This window comes from Stegostoma tigrinum, chromosome 7, assembly GCF_030684315.1.
Source record: "Stegostoma tigrinum isolate sSteTig4 chromosome 7, sSteTig4.hap1, whole genome shotgun sequence".
Taxonomy (NCBI): Eukaryota; Metazoa; Chordata; class Chondrichthyes; order Orectolobiformes; family Stegostomatidae; genus Stegostoma; species Stegostoma tigrinum.
In genome coordinates this window covers 23,980,869-24,008,095 of record NC_081360.1, presented here as the reverse complement: position 1 = coordinate 24,008,095, position 27,227 = coordinate 23,980,869, and the positions used below count along the sequence as shown (strand labels likewise).

Below are 27,227 nucleotides of genomic sequence, written 5' to 3'. Positions count from 1 at the left end.
TGTGCATGTATGTCAACTTGTATCCTCAACTGACCTCAATTAACTTTTCAAGAAAATGACACTGAGCTGTAATTGTTCATAAAAGCCTATTTAATTGCTCACTTTTTCTGGCTTCTCTTCTTCATCCCATCGTAGATCCTCATTTTTCTTAACTGCATGATACTCCTGAAAAATACATCAGGTTCATGTATGCAACTGACACCTAGCTCCACCTCAACACTATCCCTCTTAACTGCAGCTCTTTCTCTAGTTTGTTAAATTGCTAATCCTGCATGCAATATGTCATAAACAAATGCTCCTCTAACTAAATACGGCAAAGACTGAAGCAATCACCTTTTTATCTCTGCCGCAAATCCACGTCTTTCCTGACCATTGTAATCTTGATGCTGTGTATCACTTTGAGATCTCTATGCTCCTACTGGCATATTTGATCATTATGGCAAATAATGTTGTTAATGCAGCTAATACACTTGCCTGAAAATAACCACTTTATGCAAAATGTAATTCATTTCATGAATTTAACTGTATTGTCAGAGTGTAGCTGAATTTAAGTCCCCGTTTTGCTGTCCTTGCAATAAGATTTCTTTTAAAATTATAGTAAATCAGTAAATTTATTAAGATTTTAAGCGTTATATGCTCGTATCGAAGGGATGGTAACAAGGTGGAGCAAAGTGTCAGTAGCATAAATGTGGATCTGATCTATTTTTCAGTAGTATCATGAAAGTGAGAAAAAGACTAGATCCTCGGAGGTGCTATTGTGCTAATACACTTGCCTGAAAATAGCTACTTTATGCAAAATGTAAATCATTACATGAATTAAGCATGTGAGATACTTTGCACCAAAATAACAAGTTACAAGAATAATGATACTATTTATATAATTCCAACTCTCCACTCTTCAACAATCCATATTCTGCTTCAGGAAGTCCTGATATTGAGACTTCAGCTCTGCTGGGAGACTGAAAATAGATCCAAAGAGCTTCAGTCTTCTGAGAAGATTGCACCCTGTCACCTCATTTAAAATGTACGAAAAGCACAAGTAAGTGTGTTTATGGCAAAGAGCATTTGTCAATACCTCATTCTCATGTAATAACTCCTGGATCATCATCATGAATTCAATGATTAGGAAGTCCCAGCTCACACTTAAATAATAATCAGCAAATATTCAGCACCATCTGGCAATGTTGACAGCATGTATCAATTCCCATTATACAGACACATCGTCAATCAAACACCTTTCCTTCAATGCCATCTTCAGTTGATTTTTAAAGAATGCACATTATCAAGGGCAGTACAATTGCTAACAGTAATTGTAAAGATGCTGCTGCTGGTAATTAAAGATCACTTTGAATTGTAAAGTTGTTGTCAGCACTGAATTATGCTTCACAGCTACAGAGCTCAGAGAAACCTAATTTTAAATACACTGACACAAACAACTGTCAACGCCTTTATTATAACTGGGGTGTTATCAGTTTTCTTTTCCTGTTACCCAATCTATACCACACTAAGGCTTGTAACACTTTGCTCCTCAAGTACTTTCTGAACCAAAGGGTGAAATGCAACACAGAAAATGTCCACGTTGCATGTCCAGATGCTGGTACACACCATTTCAAATCTTAATAAATTTACTGATTATTAATTATACAATCTTAAAAGAAATCTCACTACAGGGATAATAAAACAGGGGCCTTCAACTATTTTGTCACAGATTAGCTGAAATTAGGATATCTTCAATTAAAGAAATTTCCAAACTGACAGACCATCTACTAAGCAGCAGTGTTTAGGAGAGTAGTTAAATGAAAAACAAAGGTTGACAGAACTTGATTAACTAGGCTTTTAGAGATATGAGAATTTATTGCTAACTGGCTTAACCTTCCAAGGTAGGGAATATACAGGATGCAGAACTGAGCCGAAGAAAAGAGTTTAGAAAAGAAAACTTCATTCTCAAAAAAAACTCAGTTGGTATCCCTAATTGTCACCAGTTGGGAAAAGATTGCTCTGTCAAATTGAAAAGTCTCTGCAAACAACATTGCATTAGCATCTACCTTGCTTTAATCTCTGGCAACCAAATGCTTCTCAGAACGTTAAAAATACAGGGGAAGTGGGGATGGTCCATACAAAGATCAAAGGCTTCCACTTTGAGCACAACCTGCCATCTGGGCACGAACTACACTCAAAACTGTTCTACTTCTTTTGCTCAGCTTTCTGCTCAATTTAATTTGCATACAGTCAATCATAAGATCTGCAAATCACCCGGGAAACCAGGCTGTGATTTAGACAGTTTGCAACAAATGTTGCAATAAAAGATATTCCTCAATATATTTAACAGCGTTAACCTGATTCAATTAATATAGCTATTTACACTAAACAGAATTCGGACTTAAAAATCCCTCAAACTTATGCACTTGTTTGGCCGATTTTGGGTGACTTGCACTGAAAATAGACAGAGCACCTGAACAGAAATTCCAACCCATACAATTTAGCCATGCCTGTGTCTTCTTAATGATGCAGGCTCTCATTTATTTTTTTCTTCTCCCTTCTTCTCATGCTTGACCAGCCTTTCTAATACGTTCCCCTTTCTTTCTACTACAACAAATTCAGTTTGCAGGCAAGTATGTCCAATATCGCACTGCAGTATTCAATTTTATATGTTATAATTGCCTAACATTGCAGCTGTAAGCTTATCACGAAACAAAAATGAATTTCAAGAAAAGGAGTAGATTTAGAATGGAGATGGACTGAGGAAAAAAACACTTGAGACAGACAGTACTCTCAATGTCTGGTTATTCACAACTTACCCTGTTGAAGCAACGGAACTGCCCAATGGTAAAACTTCAAAGTTCTTCAAAATCTCTCTCTAAATGGGAGAGAGGAATTGTCCAGGCTACAGTCCAGTATAGCCAACATTACACTATCCTACAAATAGCTCCCCAATGGCTCTAATGTACAGAGGCTGGGAGGCTATGGCCTAGTGATATTATATTACAAGACTGTTAATCTAGAGACCCAGATACTGTTCTGGAGACCTGAGTTCAGATCCTGCCATGGCAGATGGTGGATTTGAACTCAACAAATATCTGAAATAAGAATCTAATGATGACCATTAATCCATTGCCAATTATTGGGAAAAACCCATCTCGTTCACAAATGTCCTTCAGGGAAGGAAACTGCCATCCTTAACTGGTCTGGCCTACACGTGACTCCAGACTCACAGCAATGTGGTTGACCCTTAACTGCCCTCTGGGTAATTAGGGATGGGCAATAAATGCTGCCTAGTCAGTGATGTCCTCATCCCGTCAATGAATAAACAAAACTTAATCACCAAAAAGGAAAATATAAACTTGTTACACAGCTTATTTAAAAGCATTGTGCCACCACTTTGTGAATTGTAGCTTTAACAGTTTATAACAGTTCCGTTTCTAAAATAGCTATGTTTTTGGCTGAGATTCATTACTGGCAAAGCGAGTTTATTTTTTTATTCCTAATGCTAACCTGTTACTGTGGTCAATAGCTGCAAATGAATGGTGCTTAAAAATATAGAGTCTCTCGGTGAGCATTAACGACCTGGACACTCCAAAGTGTTAAGAACTAAATTTGTGGTAAACATCCTGAGATTTTAGATCTATAATCTGTAATGAATTACTGGCAGGGTTTTTACCATTGGAAACAACAGTAGTTAGTGTTAACACATAATATTCAGGCACAAAGCCAATGTGGAATGTAACAGCACTGAAGCACAGTGAATGCCAATATATCATGCCAATTTTCTTGAAATGGTTTTAGTGGAAGTAAACAAATGTAGATGCTTCTGAGCTGCTGAGACTCAGTTGATGAGGCAGATTACATCTAGTCAAAATGGAAAATAATAAACAAGTGCAAAGAATGACAGCTTACAAATGAAATGAAATATTAAAATTTGTATTGCCTTCATAATCATTTGCACATAACAAAATTAAGGGGGAGTGCCACATTTATTTAAGCATACACTACAATACAAACATGAATTTAAAATATTCTAATCAAAATTAATGACATTGCTACAATTGAGTTGAGCCCTGGACACATCTGCATGCTGCCTTTCAGTGATATCCGAATAGCTAGTTTCCACTGTACGCCAACAACATCTAGCTCTAGCTTACCACAATGTCAATCAATGCCTCCATTTTGTATGATCATATTGCATGCATAATAGCCATTATTGAAAGAACAGAAATCTTCTGTGATTAAATAGCTGGAAGACTGCAAGCTCCAAGCCCTTTCCGCTGACTCATTCCTTCTCTCTGACAACTGTCTGAAGCAGAAACAGAGTCCACAACCTCAATGTCATATTTTATCATGAGCTTCCAAAAACTTCTCTGCATCATCATATTGACCACATACTTCTATAACATCACCTGACTTCATCCTGCCTCAACTCATCAGTCCTCCGACCATACAGCTAGATTAAAATACCACATTATTCCAAATTCTGCAGCAGCATTTTTATTACTTTCAATGCTCATTGTATGAAAAGCAATTGAGTCAGGTTGTAATGGCCATGAGTGATTGTGTATTGGATATCCTCTATTAACATGCTGTAGGTGAAGAATATGTAATTTCCCGAATACAGCTTATTCCTTAATATCATATCAACAGGGACAACTTTTGAAACTCAGGTATTTGACGTGGGCAGTTTGCATATTGAAGTTTATGCCTCTAGCATGTTAACTCTCCCATCATAACCCTCTAAGTTTATTCTTCTGGCAACTCTTCTTACAGTAAAATGTTTTAACTTTTTTTTTTACCCACACATATTTATCTGTTTGTCCTCATTTCTCCTGCTCGAACTCTGTAGGTTCATTAAAATCAGGCTCCCCAATTAAAACACAGTCAGTTCAGGGTATTGGTGGTGCATTTTTTAAAGAGTGTTGTGTACAGTTCTGGTCACTCTGTTATAGGAAAGATATTATTAAACTGGAAATGGTTCGGAAAAGATTTATCAGGGTGTTGCTGGGAGTGGAGGGTTTGAGATATAAAAACAGAATGGAAAGGTTGGCACTTTTTTCACTGGAATTTAGGAGGTTGGGGGTGGCCTTATCGAGGTTCATAAAATCACGAGGGGCCTAGATAAGATAAATGAGAAGGGTCTTTCCCCTAGGATGGGGAAGTTCAAAACTAGGGGCCATATTTTTAAGGAGAAAGGAAAAAGTTTTAATAAGGACATGAGGAGCAATTTTTTTTTTTATTTACACAGTGGTTCACGTCTGGAATAAAACTTCCAGAGAAAGTGGTGGATGCACATACAGTTGTAACATTTAAAAGACATTTGGATCAGTTCATGAAAGGAAAGGTCTGGATGGGTACGGGCCAAGTGCAGGTATGTGGGGCCAGGTTTGGTTTGGGAACCTGGTTGGTGTGGACTGGTTGAACCGAAGGGTCTGTTTTTATGTTGTATGACTTTATAACATTTGATTGTACAATGCCAACCACTCTCCCGGAGAGAACGAGACAAGCATCTCCTATACCTTACTTTCCGTATACCAGATACCTCTGATAGAGAACTAGCAAGTATACAATGCCGATGAGGACTGCAGTGGTAAACAAGCTTCACTACTCCAAAAGGCGGCCTAGAAGTAAAAGTCCAATTTAATCACCAAGATGGCTGAATTACTTAACCTTACTGTAATCACAGACAAGAAACACAGGAGATTCCTGCCAGGTATCACTGATCAACATAAAAGCTTTCTTATCATGAACAAATTTAATCTTTAAAAAGTGGAAGAATGGGATATTAACAACTGTAATGCCAACATAAACACTACTCCCAAACACATTCACATTCATACAAAGACAGGATGACATAAAACATAGCGATGCAAAAATATTATGGATGAAAATAAAAGGCAAAAATTGAAAGATCTGAGGACCAAGTGACCAAAACACATGGGTGGAATGAAATGACATTTTCGCGGATCTTTCAGTTTCTTTCGACAACTTCACGTTGGTGACAGCCTTGGGCAATGGAAGATCTTCAGTTTTGGCAGCTGGTTAGTTAAACACAGATCTTTTATTGAGGTGACAGTTTTTGAAGTATTTGAGAACCAGCTTTTACTTAAAAACAGAGAAGGAAAGAAAATGGGAGAGAACCAAAAGAACTGCGGAAGCTGTAAATCAGGAACAAAAACAAAGTTGCTGGAAAAGCTCAGCAGGTCTGGCAGCATCTGTGGAGGAGAAAACAGAGTTAACGTTTCCAGTCCGGTTCAGGTTCTGAGGAAGACGTCACCGGGCACGAAAGGTTAATTCGGTTTTCTGCTCCACAGATGCTGCCAGACCTGCTGAGCTTTTCCAGCAACTTTGTTTTTGTGTTGAAAATGGGAGAGCTAATGACGCTGCTTCTTTGCAAACATCTCCGCGGACGACTGCATTTATTTCCCAGCCCCCTTCCCGCTCTCCGGCTTCTGAAGAAGGGTCCCAACCAAAAACGTCAACTTTCCTGCTCCTCTGATGCTGCCTGGCCTGCTGTGTTCCTCCAGCTCAACACTGTTATCTCTGACTTCAGCATCGGCAGTTCTTACTACCTCCAAAATTCTAGGGCTTTTTTCACAGTTCCAGGGCAGAAGTAAACTTGTGCTTGCTTTAGCCTTTTTGGACATCTCTTTTCAACTGTACCACTCACTAATCTGTGGCAAAAAAAAACTAACCGCCCAAAAACTGTTGCTAGGCAATGATCAGTTCAAGGTTATTTCAACCAGGTTTGTTTAATAAAAGTGATAAATCCATCTTGCCCCTCCTTCAGCATTTCTATTTTTCAAAAGTAGTTTGCCTTTTTGGGAACAGTAAGAAAAGCATAACACAGTTCTATGTCTGACCTTCAAACTCCCAAAATGTCACATGGTAAAGTCTGTAACTCAAGCATTATCCACAACTTTTCTAGTCTTCAATCTAAAAAAAGGTGTTTCTGACACAAGCAGCAGATTAACCATACAAAAATAGGAAGTCAAATACATATAAAGAGAATAAAGTGTGAAGCTGGATGAACACAGCAGGCCAAGCAGCATCTCAGAAGCACAAAAGCTGACGTTTCAGGCCTAGACCCATTTGTGCTCCTGAGATGCTGCTTGGCCTGCTGTGTTCATCCAGCTTCACACTTTATTATCTTGGATTCTCCAGCATCTGCAGTTTCCATTATCACTGATACATATAAAGAGAATTATGTTTTCAATCGCAGCACATAACTGAATTATTTCAAAACACAATCTAGAAATTGGTGAACAGGTGGTGCTTAGAAATGTATCTACAGAATGTTTGGCTACCAAATGAATACCCAATTGCTAAAACATGCAAATATAAGTATGTGTACATAAACTAAACTACATTCCAAATTTATCCCAGTATTTCCAGAAGGGAATGAAATTCAAAAGCAATTACTTTCATGACATTTAGACTGCAACATCTTCATTTGCACTTGGAGGCTGAACAAAAAAAAAGTTCAATGAGTGAAATCTGTACTTTATCTGATAAAGTCAATTATTTGCATAAATTAGAGCCATCATGGACCCAAAATTAATATCCAATCAATCAAGTCATTTTCTCCCATAAACTTCAAAATTCAAGTCTTCCAACACAGGAAGTGGCTATTTGGATGTCTGAGTCAGAGCTACGTATCCATGGCACAATCGAGACACATGGCACCTTTGTAATTGTAGTTCCCTCAAGGACCATCCAATTTCTCTTTGCAATCATTGTCTCTGTATCCACTATCCCCAAAGGTAGCAAGTTCTAAGACATTGTCACTTCCCACATAAAAAACTTCTTCCACCATTACTCACCCATCATCCCCTGAGACGATATATCATGTCCAGAACCTGTTTTAAATTTGTGTCCACTGGTCCTTGCACCAATAGTTAATGGAAACAATTTTGCTATGTCTATCTTGGCTAAACCTGTCATAACCCACTGGAACCCAGACTTGAAATGCCCAAAACCAGGGAACATGCAGTTGAGGTTAGCGGGGGAAAGTTCAAAGGAACACGTTGACAAAATCATGAGGGGTATAGACAGGGTGAAAAGCAAGAAGCTTTTTCCCAGAGTGGGGGACTCAATTACTAGGGGTCATAAGTTTAAAGTGAGAGGAGAAAAGTTTAAGGGAGATATGCGTGGAAAGTTCTTTACACAGAGGGTGGTGAGTGCCTGGAACGTGTTGCCAGCGGAGGTGGTAGACGCAGACACGTTAGCGTCTTTTAAGATATATTTGGACAGGTACATGGATGGGCAGGGAGCAAATGGACACAGACACTTAGAAAATAGATGACAGGTCAGACAAAGGATCTTGATCGGCACAGGCTTGGAGGGCCAAAAGGCCTGTTCCTGTGCTGTAATTTTCTTTGTTCTTTTGACATGTGAGGGACAAGTTTTTTTTTTTACACAGACAGTGGTAGCAGGCTAGAAGGCACTGCCAGGGGTGGTGGTGGAAGCAGAAATGATAGCGACTTCTGGAAAAGCACGTGAATATGCAAGGAATGAAGGGATATGGGCCAACGGCAGGCAGAAGGTATTAGTTTATTTTGGCTTCATGTTCAGCACAAGATCGTGAGCCAAAGGGCCTGTTCCTCTGCTGTACAGTTCTATGTTATTATCAAATTGCACCTGAATCCCCTTTACTCCACAAAGAAGTAGCCTCGCTTCTCAACTCAACCGTATACCTAAAATACTTCATCCCTGCAAACATTCAGGTAAATATCTTCCTCACTTTCTTAAGGGCCTTTACATCCTTCCTAAATTGTGGTTACTGGAACTAGATACAGTACCTTAGTTGTACCCTAACCAGAGCTTTACAAAGTTTCAGCAAAATTTCCCTATATTTTATTAACAAAATATAAGGACCCATATGCTCTGTCAACCATAATGTTACCTACTCATGCAATCCAAGGAGCTAAGCTGACTGAGGTTCTATGTAACCCACTTCATGTTCTGCAGAAAGGTACTACCAATTTTTTTCCTTCTCCCACCAAGATACACAGGCTCAAACATATCTCTCTCATGGATCCTCAGCCTGGCCAGTCTATGGGTCTAGAAGCTCAGGAAGCATCATATTCAGGGTAAACGTTTGTAGTACTCAATTGCTTTGTTTTCCAATGTAAGATGGAAATATTAAAATCTGTTCTGAAAAAACAGTCATGTTGGGCCCTAAACTATTCTCTCTCCACAGATGCTATCAGACTTGTTGAGGTCACCTCTTAATTACTTTGAGATTTTCAGCATCTGCAGTGGTCTTATTTTATGTTACTCATTGTTTATTTTTCAGGTCACTGTTGACTCTTTTGGGTAATTCCTTATAAGGATTCAAGTTATTGCTGAACAGCTTAACATCCCAATTACTTTTCTAAGTGTTAATTAGCAGAGCATTAACTGTGGATTTATTCCGCACACAAAGATTTGATGAAGAAAAACACTTTCTTTGTATCTCAACTCTCATTTGACACTCATTAATATTATGCTTGCACCCTTTAGTTCTGCTCAGTGCATATTAAGTAAGCTGTTTGCAAACATAGCATCTATTCCTTCCATTGTTTTAAAAGCTGGCATCATCTCCATTCGCTCTTGTTTCTTGCGCAGACATAAATACTGCTAAAAATGTCACAGATAGGACTGATGCAACCCTAAGGATATGTTTTTCAAATATATCCTCCCCAATAAGAGACAGATAGAATAGGAAAGCATGTTTTGTTGTTTGCCAAAAAGCTTGATCACTTGAAATTAATTCTGGTGTCATAGCAGGAGGCAGGATTTAAAAAAATGTTTACAGATGCTTTGATTCAGCAATTCAAAGGGCAGGGTAGAATACAAAAAATGGGAAGAAAACAGGTGGAATAGAATATAAGGCAGAAGAAAGCGAGAGAGTAGACTGAGAGAATTATGGATGACAATAGAAAGGAAACAAAGGGAATAAAAGGGAAATGAAAAATATAGTAACTGGATACTGTGCTTTAGGCAGAGAAGAAAAAGTCACCTGACACCCGCAAAAGTTTCACCTTGTGCATGCGGGAATTCTGCATATACATACACTGTGGAATGCCCCACCAGTTAAAAGAAAACGACGATACCCAAATGGACATGATGAATAGGAGCGGGTGGAATGGACTGCTATAGTATCCGGTGTACTCCATATCTGCAATTTGCACCTCGGTACAGACTAAAGTAGTCAGCAGACATTCTCTGAAACAAAAATGTGTGACTGTTATCGCAGGCACTCTTTTATTTTATGCTATGGACCTCCACAGAAATGCATGGATCAGTGTAGTGCCTGGATTTCTCCTTCAGATATTTAACATTGTTAGCCTTCTGAGTTGGCAAATTTTCTGAAGCCATTGTTCAGCTTTGGTTAGATTAGATTAGATTAGATGCCCTACAGTGTGGAAACAGGCCCTTCGGCCCAACAGGTCCACACCGCCCTTTGGAGCATCCCACCCAGATCTATCCCCCTGTAACGCACACACCCTGAACACTACAGACAATTTAGCATGGCCAGTCCACCTAGTCTGCACATCTTTGGACTGTGGGAGGAAACCGGAGCACCCAGAGGAAACCCATGCAGACACAGGGAGAATGTGCAAACTCCACACAGACAGTTGCCCGAGGCTGGAATCGAACCCAGGTGCCTGGTTAGTTTTCTAGACTTGCTCTCATTACATTCTCAGATAGACTCCACTAAAACGAATTCACAAAAAGTTATTACAAGAAAACAAACTAAAATACACAATAACATTAGTTTACCTCTAATTGGTCCACAATTACTCGGAGCTCCGTAAAGAAATGCACCGCAAACAGTTCACCTGCTTTTGCAGGATTGATGGTCACCAAGTCCTGCAATTTCAACAAAAGAAAATTAACATTCCAAAAATGGTAAAGCATTAATCTCTTCAGCATACAAGTAATAGTGCGTGATGTCTTAGTAAAGTGGTAGCAGCAAGTTATTGACAGCAGTAATGTGTTTGCATTAAGTTTGTGTCAGCTGAGAACAAAATATTATGATATTATGCCAATGACACATATGGCTCTTTGTATACCAGGACAAGTAAGTGTTAAGAAGTGCCAAAGAAAATGATATGCCATCAAAATTAGTAGTCAAAACTAAAACACACAAATCTCACTATATGGTGGACTCCAGAATTCTAGATGTGGTCTTAGCAGTAAGGTAATATGAACTCAACTTGATTTTGTTTGCATTGCAGTATGTTTCTCTTTAAAGTCAACTACACATCAATCTACTAACAGAAGCATACCACTATAAAGTACATAAATCGTAACTCAATTGTGTATTTATTAGAATAAAATTCTACATTTTACATTCTTTTCATTTTACCTCGTCAGTTCATTCAAATCACTCAGAGTTAATCAATGGTGGTACCTTAATGTGTTCCATGGCTTTATTCCACACAGACTTCTTCTCTTCACAACTGTATCCAGGTATTGACAACATATTATGGATATAACTGAAAATTTCCTCCTAAACGAGTGAACATAATAGTTACTAACAGGGCAGAAAATGCTCACATAGCAAAGTCACAATACAAAGGAAACAATAATGGGGTCCTGCTGAAATTGCACTTCCAGGCAAAGTCATCGAGTAGAAAATGACTAAAATGTCTGCAATATACTTCTCAAGTTAGATTGATAAACGTCTTTTCAAAAAACATGCTCATTGTTTTGCACCTTGTGCCAATACAAATGACATGTTAAAGATTTGTGGGGACAATATGTTCAGTCATCCATTCTTGTACATATTGCAGTTTATTCCACGAATCTCAAACATTTCAAAAGCAGCTATCCAAATAATAGATTATATAACACTGTTATTTGTGTCACTGAGCTGTTGGACACATTCAAAGTTGGATGAAGTTATGAAACTGAATTTCGTACTCCAGTGGATAACATCGATAGAACATGGAACTGTTCAATTCCTGAGGCCACTTTAAACAGTGTTGTTCCGCTCCCCATTTGCTCAAACTCATATGCACATTTCCAAACAATTTCTGTTGTAATTTAGGCAAGTTACTAAAATATATTTTTAAATTTAAATTTGCTTGAAATATTTACTTTGATACAATGCAAATAGTTCTTTGATGTATAATGTCATAACATTTAAACAAAAATCAATGTCAATTCACCAGCTCTTAGTGACCCCATTCTAAATTTTTGACTTGAAAGTTTTACAAATATACAAAACTCTAATTATATTGAGGTAAATTAGTCAGTTTCACAGTAAATGAGAAGAAAAGTCACATTAAAAGCTTTTGAAAGCATCTTTTAATGCTTTTATACCTAAAGAATCTACTTTAATTTGAAAAGCCAACCAGAAAGTCTGCAAATGAGAGCATTTATTGCAAGTTCCCAATAATGATTAATTCACCGAGAGATTGTTGTACTTTTCACAGTGATGTTATAAAACTTGAACCAAAGATCTTAGAAATGCATTACACGGAGTTCAATTTAAACTTAAAATTCCACAATTTTTCGTGTTATTTATGCTAAATGACCAAATTATGACATAAACTGCATTGCTTTGGGTACGTGCAATCGATGCAGAGCAACCAGCTCAAGATACTTCCTGAATGCCAAGATAGCCGAACGCGATGGAGACTTGTAAGAATCATTCACACTTCACTTCTTGAAATAAATTCATACATCTAAGGCAAGTGGGAAAGTTTGTGAAATGAAAATATTAGCCCGTAATACCGACGCAGATAAAGCAGAAGTAGAAGCTCGGCTGGCAGGGTAACTAAATTAAATAAGTCAACTGCCCCATATCCAGGCAAATAATCTGCAAATGCAGGAAGGGTTTAGACTGCATAACAGTACAGTTTCATTTGAATCAATTTCTGTAAAGTCCCATCAGACACAAGGTCAGATTGCCTATCTGATCAGCAATTGGGAGTGTGGATATTGTAGCACTCCCTTTGATTCAGTCCATACCAAACCTACGTCAGGCACCTGAAAAGCATGAGAGGTATACCATCAGCGGTGCCTTCACAAGACCTGTGATGACAAGAAATGTGATCCAACATCAAAATCCTCTCCCAAACCAGCATCCCCATCATTGTACACTAACCCAATCAAAATTATTGGCCAATGCATATCATTCATGTGCCTGACACTTGAGGCAACGACTCTACTCAAAACTTGTTTGCAGTAGGAACCTCAGAGGAGGAGAGTGGACGTGCTTTTAGGGATGTCTTCAAAACAACCATGAAAAGGTCAAACACGCTACAGACTTAAGCGAGTTCCTGATGCTTGAATGACCAAAATAAAAGAAGGCACATTTGGGAAAACACTGAACACTTTCGAGAGATCTTGTTAGGAAAGGCAAGGGCAACGTTGAGACACAGTAGAACATGCAAAAGTCTCTAAACAAAAGCTGCCCCAAATCCTTCAGGTACCACTAGCAGCAAAAAAGGCAAAGACAACTGAATGCTGAACTGAGCTCATCAGTCATCTTAGGCTCTACTGAACCAGAGTAAGTCATGCTATCTTCGATTCTGAAGCATCGTCTAAGAATTAAGGAAATATTGCAGAAAAGAAAAACCTGAGAGGGAAATGGATAGGTTAGTGGAAGGCACAGATGGATGCTAGCTGCAATTTAAGGGAGGGCTGGATCATGGAACACATTTTGAGTGTACAAACAAGGCATCGGAGTCCACATGTTATAAGTAAGCGCTGCTGAACACAGTGACAAGAAGTCAATTTGAAAATGTCTGAGAGAATAAACAGAAATTAACAGAGAACAAGCAGTAGAATTTTGTTGAAAGTGTTCAAGCAAACAGTTTTTACAAACACAAGATGCCAAGTTGTCACTTTCCTTGCTACATGTTTTCCAATGATCATTTAACATGATCCATACCTCAAAACAATTCTTTCTAAGAAAGGTAGCTTATTAATTAATAAAGTCCAATGTTGTGAAATGAAAACCAGGTTTGCTTTGTTTTTTAAGCAGTATAGCATGGAAACTTTGCTTTGGTGGTTATTTGCAGAATTTTGTTTTGTTTTATCTGCATGCTTGAAACAAACAGGAAATCCACTTGTACAGTAGTTGTGTCTGCAATTTCCTAAAATACCTGAGGCAGTATTCTTCAATGAATGCTTCAAGCCAGCACTGCCAACACAGCCGGCACTTGATGAACAGAGTGATAGTTAGAATAACTGCACATATTCAAAAAACTGGAATTATAATCCTAAACTGAATTCAACAATCATCAACATTACTTGATATCTATAATTCACCCATCTCATGACAATTTCAAGGCCTTATCTTTCTACAATAATTTTCTCTCATGAAGAATGGCCATTACCACATCAAGTTAAATTGAATGAACAGAAGCATAAGGTGCTTTTGGGAATGAACAATAGACAAAAGATAAGATGTGTGAGGCTTTATACTTGACAACCAGCAAGTAAAGCATAAAATCACAGGAAACCCATCAGCCGGGAACAGACATAAGAAAAGGTAAGATGAGGAAAATAAAGCATGCTCAGCAATAGAATTAGGGGTGACATTTTTGAAGTTTAAAATCTGCAGTGATTATATTAGACAATTTAGTGAGCTAATCACAGATGGAATGACTTCAGAGATTCGGCTAAACAATTCTGGTAACAGGATTTTGACAAAAATATTATAGGAGGGCAATGCACAACTGCACACAGATGCATAGGGACAAGTTTATTTTGGCCTACATAGAGTACAAAGGCAAACAATAACAATGAAACAGACTACAGTGGAGTACAGTTATGAGAATGAATTTCAACACAGCCTAAATAAGCAGAATACTGGAATGATCAGTATATCAGAAAGCAATATCTTTTCCGAGTGTATTTTGAAGCATAATGGTCATCAGCAGCCACACAGCAAACTGATGGCACATAATTAGATTATGTTCTGTTCAAAAGGATAATATTGTAACTGAACAAAGCCCTAAGTCAGATTAGCATCTGACCAGTCCTATCTAACCATTAATGTTTAATAATCGACAAATATTTAAACGTAGATTGGTGGGCTGGACTTCAATGACTGATTTGAAGCCCTGACACTGGGATCATCTGCAGAATGGGTAAGTGGCGACATTTCAAAGGCGATCTTCCACAATGTGACCAATTGGATTTAGATTTTATTGCCACATGTACTCAAGTACAGAAGTATAGGAGTACAGTGAAAAGTGTATATTGTCACCACACAAGGCACAACCTTAGGTACCAAGGCACTTAGGTACAAACTAGTAAGAGGGACAGACGTGTAAAGTTAAGCATTATTTAATAGAATAGGTAGAAAAACAATGAAACAAGGCAAAAGCTTTCATTATGATCCTTCTTAGTCTTCAGCAGTCTCTTAAGATGCCATAGATACTGTCACTGCTGCTGAAGTAGCTGTCTCTTCAATGTCCCCTGGTGACTTGGGAACATGCCCAGGCAGGACCCACTCGCATGCCGAGCCAAGACACTGCCATGTGCTGAGAGAGTCTAGTCCAATATACCAGCAAGAGATCAGGCCGAGACCCACCGTGAGCTGCTGAGAGACCAGGCCGAGAACCACCGAGAGACTGCGCCAAGACCCACCTGGAGACCAAGCCAAAGCATCGTCACGAGCCACCAAGAGACTGAGCCAATATACTGCTGAGAAACCAGGCCGAGAGCTGCTAAGCAATTAGTGTGGTGCTTGGGGTTGGGGGGAGGGGGGGGGGGGGGGGGGGACCAGTTTCACCTGGGAGGTTAACAGCCACTTTTAAACATCGACACTTAGCCTTAATGCTGGTTGCAGAAACAGGAGGTAAAGGAAAGGGTGCAGCAGAAGCAAAGTTGTGGAGGTTTACGCGGACTGATGGGAAAGGAAACTCTCCACTGATGATGCACTGGAGATAAGCAGAAGAATAAACAGTCTGGCCAGTAGCAAATTGAAACACCGATGAGAGATCTGAATTGCCCAGGATCACAGAGGAGTTGTCTTCTGAAAGAGATATCATCTTATCAGTCTAATGTACCCTCCAGTACTACAGCAATTCTCATGTCAATGGGTTTGACAGAATGAATGGATGGCACCAGCTGGTAAACCTGACGCAGACACGATGGAGCAGGTCATGTGGCAGTGACAAATGCAGCCATTCCCAATTAAAAAAAACTGAGAGAAGTTTCAGACACATTCAAGGTAATGCAGATCACAAGATTGAGGAATATCTGCAGAGAAGTAATTGCTGGCACAGCAGTGCCAAATGCATGAAGAGACATCTGTCAAAGTTCTGCAGAGTAGACACTGGAGAAGTCATCTATAGCACAAGTATCACCACTTATCTGATAAATGAGCACATCTTCAATAGGCAAGAATAGTGAACTTCACAGAGAGCCAAGTGGATACAGAAGATGTTTGCTGAACTCCTCTGGATGGCCTCATCCTTGAGCAGTGAAGACCAACAAGTTGCCTCTACTTCAGCTCCAACATTACAAGAGCATAATCAGGAGCACATTGAATCTGTTCTGTAAAAGTACTGAGTGGTTCATAAAATTCCATTATGTACTTAATTCCAGCACGCCTATTTGATTTTTGCATTTTAAAATATGTGGAAATTCATACTTAGGCATTTTTTTTGTATTTCTTTCTACCCCAGTATCCCATATCAACACATTTGAATGTTTAAGATGGTACCCGTGAAATGGTGGCCAGTAAATGTAGGGTTCCGATAAGTGAAGCATTTGGGGTGATCTCATCACGGATCTCCTCATATGGTGATAGATTTTCAGCACAGGCCACATAGTATCAACAATATCCAGTGGATCAACAGGGATTCCCAAACAGATAATGTGCAAATGGACTTGTGTATCTCGTTTTCACGTCAAAAGCTAAAGCCATCAGCTCCTCACCTGCGTTGCTTTTGGATGCAGTCTGGATGCATTCCTGCCTCATCTCTCCCTTGTAGGGGGTTGGAATGATCATTATTTTGACCTGTACACATCTCTTCCATGCCTGGTTGTGCAAAATGCAGAAAACCACGATACAGGAAACCCTTGAGAAACCACATTGAAAGGTGTTCCCAAAATAATCTAGACATCCAAACCACATTTAGAAAGTCAAATATGTGTAAGACTATCAACTGTTATGCCAATCAGCAGCTGGGACGTTGTTGGTCTTCGATACTGGTCCAAGTAAGTCAGGACATCTCTTGACACCCAAGATCCATCCATGAAGGCTTTTTGACGGTTCAAAAAGCTTTTGCCCCGAATATATTGTCAATATGAATGATTCGTGGCAGCACCCCAATCCGAAAGGTTTTTATCAAGCAATTATACAGATAATTTCAACATTTGAGGGAGTAGAACTCCTTCCTCATATCAAATGTGCCCAGTTGATCTGAGGGATACATGGTGGCTACACGCATGCAATAACCAATGCTAAATCCAACGAATCAATCTCCCAGCTCAATTGCCTGATTTATGCAAAAACTGATGTATTCCCCCGACTTCGCGTTAACCGCTGACTCAGAGATCTCACAATTGCTTCCAGACAACCTCTGGAGGGCCGCGTCTAAAAACAAAAAGTGAGGACCGGGTAATCTTCACGTCCCAGTGGCCTCAACCTCACCTCCAGCATCCAGTTGGTTATCAAATACCTGGCTTCAGACAAACAGTCTTCAAAGGCGCAGGTGTTCAATCTGTTTGTGAAACGCAACCTCACTCTGCACCCTTTCCATGGGGCATCACATTCTTCCACATTAACTGCCTTACAGCCCCTCTATGTCCATAGCCTAGCACAAAGTCCTGTTGCTAACTTTCACCATACAGATAAAAGTCTCTTCCTTCCACTGCCTTTCTGACTGTCAATCTCTCAGCGCAGAGCACGCAGCACTCATTGCAGTGCTCACAGTTCTGAATATTCTCCTTCTCTCAATAATCTTCGTCCCTGGCCCATCATTCCCCATCTCGACCAACCCCATCCCACCAAGCATTTCCCCAGTACTTGCTGCAGGGAACTCAAGAGAGAACCTCCAGAGACTGCCTTTCTCACTGGCGTTCCGTACAGCAAACCCTCTAAAAGCAATAAAAATTCTCTCTTCCTGTGAAAAGAGAAACTCCAGGGAACTGAAGAAAAGTTTTAATGGATTTAAAATGTCAACTTTGTTTCTTCATCCACTGGTCCTGTCTTGACTTGCAGAGCTTTTCTAACACTTAGTTTATATTTCAGGGCTTCCCCACTTATTAAGAAGCAACACGGAATGCCATCAGTTAAAGCCAACATTCATCTGTGTCTTGCTCTTGTCTCCTTCAACTGATTGAGCCCTGACGTTTCGTAGGAACTGGGCAAGCAATGAGAAACGAATTGAACAGCCCTGATTTCAAATGGCCAAGCAACAATGAAAAGTTTGACCACTGGCAGCAAGATACTGGGAATCATCTCAGATGAAATCCACCATTTACCTGGCACCCTTTCCAAACCTATCACGGCGGTGGGGGGGGGGGGGGGGGGGGGGGGGGGGCAGGTAGTATAATAAAATTCCACCCATTGTCTTGTTATACTAGCTAATTACCAAGTGTTAAACAATAAGTGTATTATGAAGTGAATTCCCATTCCAAAAGAATTGGTATTTCTGAAATACAATTTTTAAAAATCTCCAGACATTCACTGAAATGGAACTTCCTGGAAATTAAAGAGTTAGCTTTACGGTTAATTGGAAAAGAAACTCGAGCCTTGAAGAAGATAACATTAGCATCAACTGGAAAAAAAATATACACATTTGCCTCCCACAGTCAAAGACAATTGATTGAATTGGCTTTCAACTCGCTCAAATGTAATCCCTAGAGCAAATCACCTTTAACTGAAACAAGTAAAGTCGTACTAATCTCAGCAAATTTCTTTCTCTTTGCGTATTAATCAAGAATATGAAGCACAGTGCATGACATTATCAACCATGTTTGTCATTCCAATTACTCAAAGAATGCACAGCCCACTCAGATAAATACTCAAGGCTTTAATCCCACACTAAATTAGTTTAAGAGTGCTACAACTGTTTATTCTTTGTTCAAACCATCTGGTCAATGGAGATAACACTCCATTCAGGTGCAGACACATTAATTGAATACATTTCTATCATAATGCCTCAATTATTTTGTCTCTTTAAAGGCAAACAGGTTACTATTTTTGCCTTGTGAAATGACAACATGCGACGAGATGTGAGAATCTGTGACGAGAACATCAGCCATGTTACTCAAATGGAAAACCAATATTAATTAAGAAATAAACATTAGTCCAGTGAACAAATGAGCATTTTCTAATTATCATCCTCGAAACAAAATAAAGTGACAATGACTTAATCTGGCCCAACGCTGTGTATACGCACAAAATTAAATACAAAAATATTCAAGAAACCATACATAACCAAATGCTGGCATAATTTTAAAATACTTTAGCTACATGGACTAAATTCCTTCAGCCCATATCCACTGAAAGGATCTACAGTGTTGGAGACCAGCCACCATTGTACTGCAGTCCTAGATCCAACCCATAAACATTCTGATCACACAGGAAGACTCGGGGAGCTTACAAAGGGATATAGATAGTTTGGGTTGAGTGAGCAAACATCTGTCAAATGGTATCAGAGATAATGGGAACTGCAGATGCTGGAGAATCCAAGATAATAAAATGTGAGGCTGGATGAACACAGCAGGCCTAGCAGCATCTCAGGAGCACAAAAGCTGATGTTTTGGGCCTAGACCCTTCATCAGAGAGGGGGATGGGGTGAGGGTTCTGGAATAAATAGGGAGAGAGGGGGAGGCGGACCGAAGATGGAGAAAAGAAGATTGGTGGAGTATAGGTGGGGAGGTAGGGAGGGGATAGATCAGTCCAGGGAAGACGGACAGGTCAAGGAGGTGGGATGAGGTTAGTAGGTAGGAGATGGAGGTGCGGCTTGGGGTGGGAGGAAGAGATGGGTGAGAGGAAGAACAGGTTAGGGAGGCAGAGACAGGTTGGACTGTTTTTGGGATGCAGTGGGTAGAGGGGAAGAGCTGGGCTGGTTGTGTGGTGCAGTGGGGGGAAGGGGACGAACTGGGCTGGTTCCCCTTCCCCCACCGCATCCCTAAACTAGCCCAGTTCGTCCCCTCCCCCCACTGCACCACACAACCAGCCCAGCTCTTCCCCTCTACCCACTGCATCCCAAAACCAGTCCAACCTGTCTCTGCCTCCCTAACCTGTTCTTCCTCTCACCCATCCCTTCCTCCCACCCCAAGCCGCACCTCCATCTCCTACCTACTAACCTCATCCCACCTCCTTGACCTGTCCGTCTTCCCTGGACTGATCTATCCCCTCCCTACCTCCCCACCTATACTCTCTCCACCTATCTTCTTTACTCTCCATCTTCGGTCCGCCTCCCCCTCTCTCCCTATTTATTCCAGAACCCTCACCCCATCCCCCTCTCTGATGAAGGGTCTAGGCCCGAAACGTCAGCTTTTGTGCTCCTGAGATGCTGCTTGGCCTGCTGTGTTCATCCAGCCTCACATTTTATTATCTGTCAAATGGTGTACATTTTGCAGGAAATTGTCCATTTTGACAAAAAGAATAAAAAAGAAGCACAATATCTAAGTAGTGAGAGTTTGAAGAGATTTGAGATGCGGGGAGATCCTGGGTGTTCTTGTGCATGAATCACAGAAAGTTAGGATGCAGGTACAGCAAATAATTGGGAACACTAACAGACTGAAATGGTTTAATGCAGCAGGAACCGAACACAAGTTTGAGCGGTTATGGTTCAGTTATACAGAGCATTGGTTTGACCACATCCAGAGTATATCACTGTATTTAGGGAAGACTGTAAATGCATTGGAAGCAGTTCAGAAATGGTTTACCAGAGTAATACCTGGAATGAGCAAACTGCCTTATGAGGAGATGCTAGATACGCTAGGCCTATATCCTAGTTTAAAAGAGTCAAAGAAACTTCACTGAAACATACAAAACCCTGAGGGGACTTGACTGGGTGAATATGGAAAGGATATTTCTCTTGAAGAATCTACAACTAGAGGTCATGGTTTAAAAATATGGGATTGCCCATTTAGGACAGATGAGGAAAGAAAAGTTCTGAGGGTTGAGAAATAATAGGAACTACAGATGCTGGAGAATCTGGAGGTCTAGACCCAAAATGTCAGCTTTCCTGTTCCTCTGATGTCACTTGGCCTGCTTTGTTCATCCAGCTCTACACCTTATTCTCTGAGGATTGAGAGCCTTTGAACTTCCCTTCCTCAAAAAGCAGTGGATGCACAATCTTTAAATATTTTTAAAGTGGAGGTAGACTGATTCTTGATTACCATCAACGGGATGACAGATTAAATGGGGATATGCAGGAATCATACAGCTGAGGTTAAAATCAGATCATCCACGAATATATCAAATGATGGAGCAGACTGGAATGGCTGAGTGGTCTAGTCTTGTTCCTTGTTAATATGTTTGCATTCCTCTGGATCAACAAAACTAGTCTTATAAATCTTCATTAATAAAAACAATATTAAAGGATTATTTTGATGGAAACAGAGGTAATCATAGGAACATAGGCCCATTCGGTTCCTCAAGCCTACCTCACTATTCAATAAGGTAACAGTTGGTCCATCCTAGGTCACAACTCCTCTTAAATTCCAGCTCATCGTAGCCCGTCAACTCCACAATATTTCAAAAATCCATTCACTTGCTTTTGAAATACTTGCAATGATGTAGCGTCCACAACTCTCTGAGGTAGAAAATTCCAGATAGTCACTACCCTGCTGGAGAAGAGAAGTTGCTATGCAGATATTGAAGGCAGAGAGAGTACATATGTGGCTACAACCAGCTTTCGTAGATGGCGTTCAAACTGTACAACGTTCTCTTCAGACAAAGTCCTGAATACATGATGGAAGCAGAGTGAAGAGTTACAAGATTGATCCCCAAACTTAAAAGCTTGGAGTTTTGGGCTTTTCCATCTGAGGGGAGATGCCTTGACAGGTAATCACACAGGGGTACACAAATATAGTGAAAGATATGGAATTGAAGATCTGAATTTACTTCAAAACAAAAGGAGAGTAGAATAGGTTCAAAATATTTAATGCAAATTTAAGAGTAATGGTTGCATGTTTTTCAGTAATTATCACAAAACAGAATCCCCGTTGGAGCTGTGGCAGTCAACATCCACAAACTACTCAAGAGGCAAGTGGATGCGACATTTCTGCATGGATGGCTAGAAACGAACATAATGGCCTCATATCTTTTAATAGAAGTGAGTATTCAGGCCATCTGGATTGCCTTGATGGTTTGGACAGTGCAGAGATTTGCTCAGACCATTTTCATCTTCTTGCCTTGATACCTACTTGGTCAATCTCGAACTATTAACAATGGGAGAATTAGTCAACTCATTATACAATACTCCATCTGACCTGTTCACCAAATCAGCACCTGTAAATTTATAGCTAATTTAATATTTAATTGATTTATAACCTTCCCCACCCAGTGAACAGTAAGGAGCCTTCAAATACCAGATCACATGCCAGCAATGAAGAACAGAACACAACTCTGATTCCCAAGCAGCTGAATTATTCCTTTCCATCATTGTGTGAGTTGATTATTTCATTAGAGATCGGATGCATCTGTACAGTAGACTATTCCATACGTAAGACCTTTCAGATATAGCAAAATCAATTCTCCAAAAGAGAATACATCTGTGCTTCATGCGAACTTATGAATTAGGAGGCCAATCAGCAGTGTTTCATTACTCCATTACTTTCATTAACTTGCTAGTTATGAGTCGTCAATGTTTGATACTATATTGTCTATAGTATCACAATCCTTTCCTATGATTGTACAGTCAGTTCTGCTGTAATGCGTGTTCCACGAATTGGCTATAATGTGACTAATGAATAGGGGAATGCTATTTCTAAAATGCAAACTTGTATTGGCTATAATGTGATTCAGTCAGTGCATGGAGGAGTAAGTGTCAACATCATATGATCGTTTTGCAGTCTTTGTCCTGAACATGTGCAATGTTAGCGCCAAAGAAGTCTTCACACCAGCATCACATGACCATTTCGCAGACTTTGCCGTGAAGCACTTTCTGTGAGAGATACAGTACTCAATGATTTTCAGTGTTTTTTTTTTCAAATTCCGCCGCTTTACTCACAAAAATGCAATGACAAAGTGACAAGAATGAGAGCAAGAAGCATCCTGGTGATAAAATTACAGGTGGTGAACATCAAAGAAAAGGCTATAACACTGGAAAAGAAGCTAGATGTTATAAAGCGTTATGAGTGTAATGAGAGAACATGTGATATGGTTTGTGCAATGGGAACAAAGGAGTCTATCTTGCACACCGTTACAGACAATGCAGAAAAGATTAAACCAAGCTGTACTGCTGGAACAAGTCTGAGTGCTAGTAAATCTGTGGGCAAAAGAAATTGAGGAGATGAAGCAATTTCTAAGTGTGTGGACAGAAGATAAATGAAAAAGCGATCCAGGACCAGCTTTCTCACCATAAAAGAGAAAGTCTTATCAGTATTTTCAGATCTAACAAGAAAAAGCTGAAAACACTACAAATATGCCTGCCTTCAGTGCTAGCAAATGTCTGGTTTGCTTGTTTTAAGAACCGCTATGCGTTTCATAACATAAAGTTATGTGGGAAAGCTGCCAGTGCGACGAAGACCCTGCAATGGCATTTCCTCCCATAGCAAAACAATTAATGAATGAAGGAGGCTCCAACTTAGGTCAAATTTGCTTTTGGATGAGACAGGTTTATACTGCAAGCGAGTGCCATCCTGAACCTACATTTCTATGAATGAAGCACACGCTCCAGGCTTTAAGGTGGTAAAGGGTCGTATGACTGTGCTGCTGGGTGTCAATACCAGTGGAGACTTTAAACTTAAGCCTTTGGTGGTGTACTACTCTGCCAACCCGGTTACCTTAAGTCTACTCTAGGCGTGTACATTAGATCAAGCAAGAAAGGCTGGATTACAGGGCAATTTCTTTCTGACCTTATTGTTGACATTTTCGAGGATGTCTTCAGAAAATTGGCAAGTAAAACAAAATCGAATTTCAAGATTCTCCCCATCCTGGATAATGCGCCAAGCCATCCTCCCACAATTGGTGAGCTTTCTGAAAACATCAAAGTGCTAATTCCACCCCCCCAAAAACAACCTCTCTCTTTCAACCCTTGGACCAGGGTGCAATAGCAGCTTTTAAAGCTTATTATTTAAGGTGCACATTTAAGATGCTGATTGCAGTCAATGAGGGGGATTAGGACAATGTTTTTCAATTTTGGAAGAGCTTTAACATCAAGGATGCAATTTATATTATCATGGGGGCCTGAGGTGATGTCAGTCAGGACTGCTTTCATACAGTTTGGGGGAAGCTTCTCCCAGATTTTTTTTCGATATTTTAAAGGTTTTGATCCTTCAGAGGAGCTCCCAAGAATCAAAAGACATTGTGGTGATCTTGCGAAGCAAATTGGATTTAAAGAAATAGAGAGTGAAGATATTGAACAGCTGCTTGAGTCTCACCGAGAAGACCTCTCTACAGCTGATCTACAACAACTTGCCGCTGAGGGGGAAATGGAACCTGGCGATGAAGAAGATGAAGTCCAGAATGCAGAAGCACGAGAGCTTTCCACTTGTGTTTTGTTTTCTATCCTGAGGGAAATCTAGAAGCAGTTGCAGCTCTCAGAGGACAACAATTACAATGCAGATCACAGCTGGGTAGCAGTTCGTGGAATAAGATCTTATTTGGCACCCTATGAACAGATTCTTCATGAAAGAAAAGAAAGGGCAAAGCAGCAAAAACTGAAGTCTTTTTTAAACCAAACGCCAAGTAATGGTCAGAAGACAATGAACCACAGCCATCCACCTCTGGATTAACTATATTTCACTCGAACCCAGCTACCACAACTGCACCTGAAGGTGATGATAATGACAATCCTCAGTCCCGACATTAACAACAGAGCAACCTCAAAACCTCCTCCCCCATCAAGTCCTCTTGCTATTTTAATTTGAAGGTAAAGTGTTAAATTTACTTTTATTTCATTTGACATGAATTGAAACATTTATTCAAACTGTGCTATCATTTACGTTAGGCTTTTGAGTAATTTTGGGTGTTTTTTTTGGTGGTCTGCTCCTAACCCTGCCTTTCCCAGAAGCCCCATTATTTCTATAGCAACTACCATGTTATAGCAGAACTGACTGCACACTTATATATATTACTTTCTTCTCAGCAACACAATTTGGCAGTTCAGTCACAAATTCAAATGCTCATTAAGAATCTGTAACTATTACATAAAATTTGCAGCAACATACGTCAACAGTGCATGACATTTTGGTTAACATATAGAATTTGTAGAAGTTAGTGCTATCGGGGCTTGCAGTCCAAACTCAGGTGGAATATAAATTATTAACCTAATTTGTCATCACACACAGCACAAGTGATTACATTTAATCCCCTTTCCTCGATATACGTACCCTCCTAACTGGATCATTCAGGTAACAGGAGATGATCTTATCATACAGCTGCTTCTTCTCATACATGAATTCACAAACTTGATAGCTGGAAAGAAAGAGTTTTGTTAACAAAATACTTTAGAAAAAAAAACACTCCAATAAATCCCTTGCCCTCCTCCACAGCAATGGACAGAAAGATGCAAATTCATGAACAAAGGGTCAGACAGTCTCCAACAAAGACCCAAAAAAAAACACAACAAGAAATCATCAGGAACAGTTGGTAAAGTTTAAACAGTGTAAATGTACAAGGTGCAGATGTACGTATCCCTGCTAGTACATCACTGAAGGCTGACATGCAGATGCAGCAAGCTATTAGGAAAGCAAATGGAATGTTAGCCTTTGTTGGAAGAGGATTTGTACGGAGGGATGGTGAAGTCTTGTTTCAATTGCATTGAAGCTTGGTTCGACTGCACCTGGCTGACTGTGTGCAGTTTTAGTCTTCTTATTTCAGGAAAAGTATTAGTGCCATAACAGTTCACCAGACTGATTCTTGACATGATGAGACTGTTCATGAAGAAAGATTGGGCAAAATATTCCTGTATTCTCTAAATATTCAAAGAATGAGAAATGATCTCATTGAAAGTTACAAAATACGTAAAAGGGTAGGAAGGGCAGATGCAGGTAAGCTATTACCCTGGTTGGGAAGAAATTCTTTTACTCATAGGGAATCTTTGGAATTCTTGATGACAGGAATTGTGGAAGCTCAGTTTTTGAGTATGTTTAAAGGTAGAGGCTGATAGACTTCTGACTACCAATAGAATGTAGGGTGGATTATGTAAAAAGCATTGAAGTGTTTGATCAGCCATGATTGCACAAGTGGCAGGGGAAGCTTGTAAGTGCTGAATGGTCTAATCCTGTCCCCAGGTCAAACAGACAGAGCCTCAGCTGAAAGGTACCTTCAACAGTTTCTTAGTGCTGTACTTATGTGTAAATATATCTGCTGCAGTGCAGCCTGAACCTATAACATGCTGACAGCAGGAACTCCATCATTAAGCCAATCTGACACTTACTCAGAGCAAGGCTAGGTAATACCAAGAAGAGAAAAATTCTTCAGGAAACCTCAGGTTCGTCCCACTATGTCCACACCTAAACAGATTTTCTCCAGGAGTCATTTATCCTAAATGCTGTCTCCTGATGGTTTTGTAGTAAAATGAGAACTATGCCTTAACAATAAAGACAGAGTCTTCCACACGCTAGCAAAAGTCTGTAAAGGTGTTTTTATTTCTTACTAATAGAAAGGTATTGTTTTTCAGCAAAGAATAACAGCTGTAATAAGCATGTTGGAAAATACAAATATGTACTTTGCCAAATGGAAGTAATTATGGGCCAATCCATTTTCTTTTTCTGGTGGATACCTTCACAAAATAAGGACTTGAAATTAAACCAACTGATAAGTAACATCCAAATCATTGTTTTTCCTCCATTTGAGCAACGACCATGTCTTCCCAAAGCAGTCACATTTTTGCAATGGAATCTATCTACTTCCTTATTATCACTGAGAGTTAAAACATACTCTTCCATGAGAAACAATGAAAAAATTGATGCTTTGAAGAATTAAGTTATCAGCTAGGAATTAAGCATGTTGAAATCTGGCTCTGTGAAATGGTGAAAGGTGAAGAGAGGTGAGGAAGAGAATCGCAAACTGCAATAGGAGTTGGAAATGTAATAAACCTGAATGGAATGAGATGAGGAATACCAGGAAGAGGAGGGAGTAAGTACGGCCCCTT

At 39.7% G+C, this 27,227-nt stretch overlaps 1 protein-coding gene across 3 annotated transcripts in view; it reads right to left on the bottom strand.

Moving 5' to 3' along the window:
• vps8 (VPS8 subunit of CORVET complex) overlaps positions 1-27,227 on the bottom strand; it is a 537,289-nt gene that overhangs the window by 359,438 nt on the left and 150,624 nt on the right. For all 3 annotated transcript variants that reach the window (XM_048534818.2, XM_059647115.1, XM_048534821.2), the window contains 3 exons: positions 25,462-25,546; positions 11,387-11,485; positions 10,753-10,842 (listed from right to left, as the gene is read on the bottom strand). In XM_048534818.2, the coding sequence (XP_048390775.1) occupies positions 10,753-10,842; positions 11,387-11,485; positions 25,462-25,546 (274 nt within the window). The remainder of the gene's footprint in view (positions 1-10,752; positions 10,843-11,386; positions 11,486-25,461; positions 25,547-27,227) is intronic.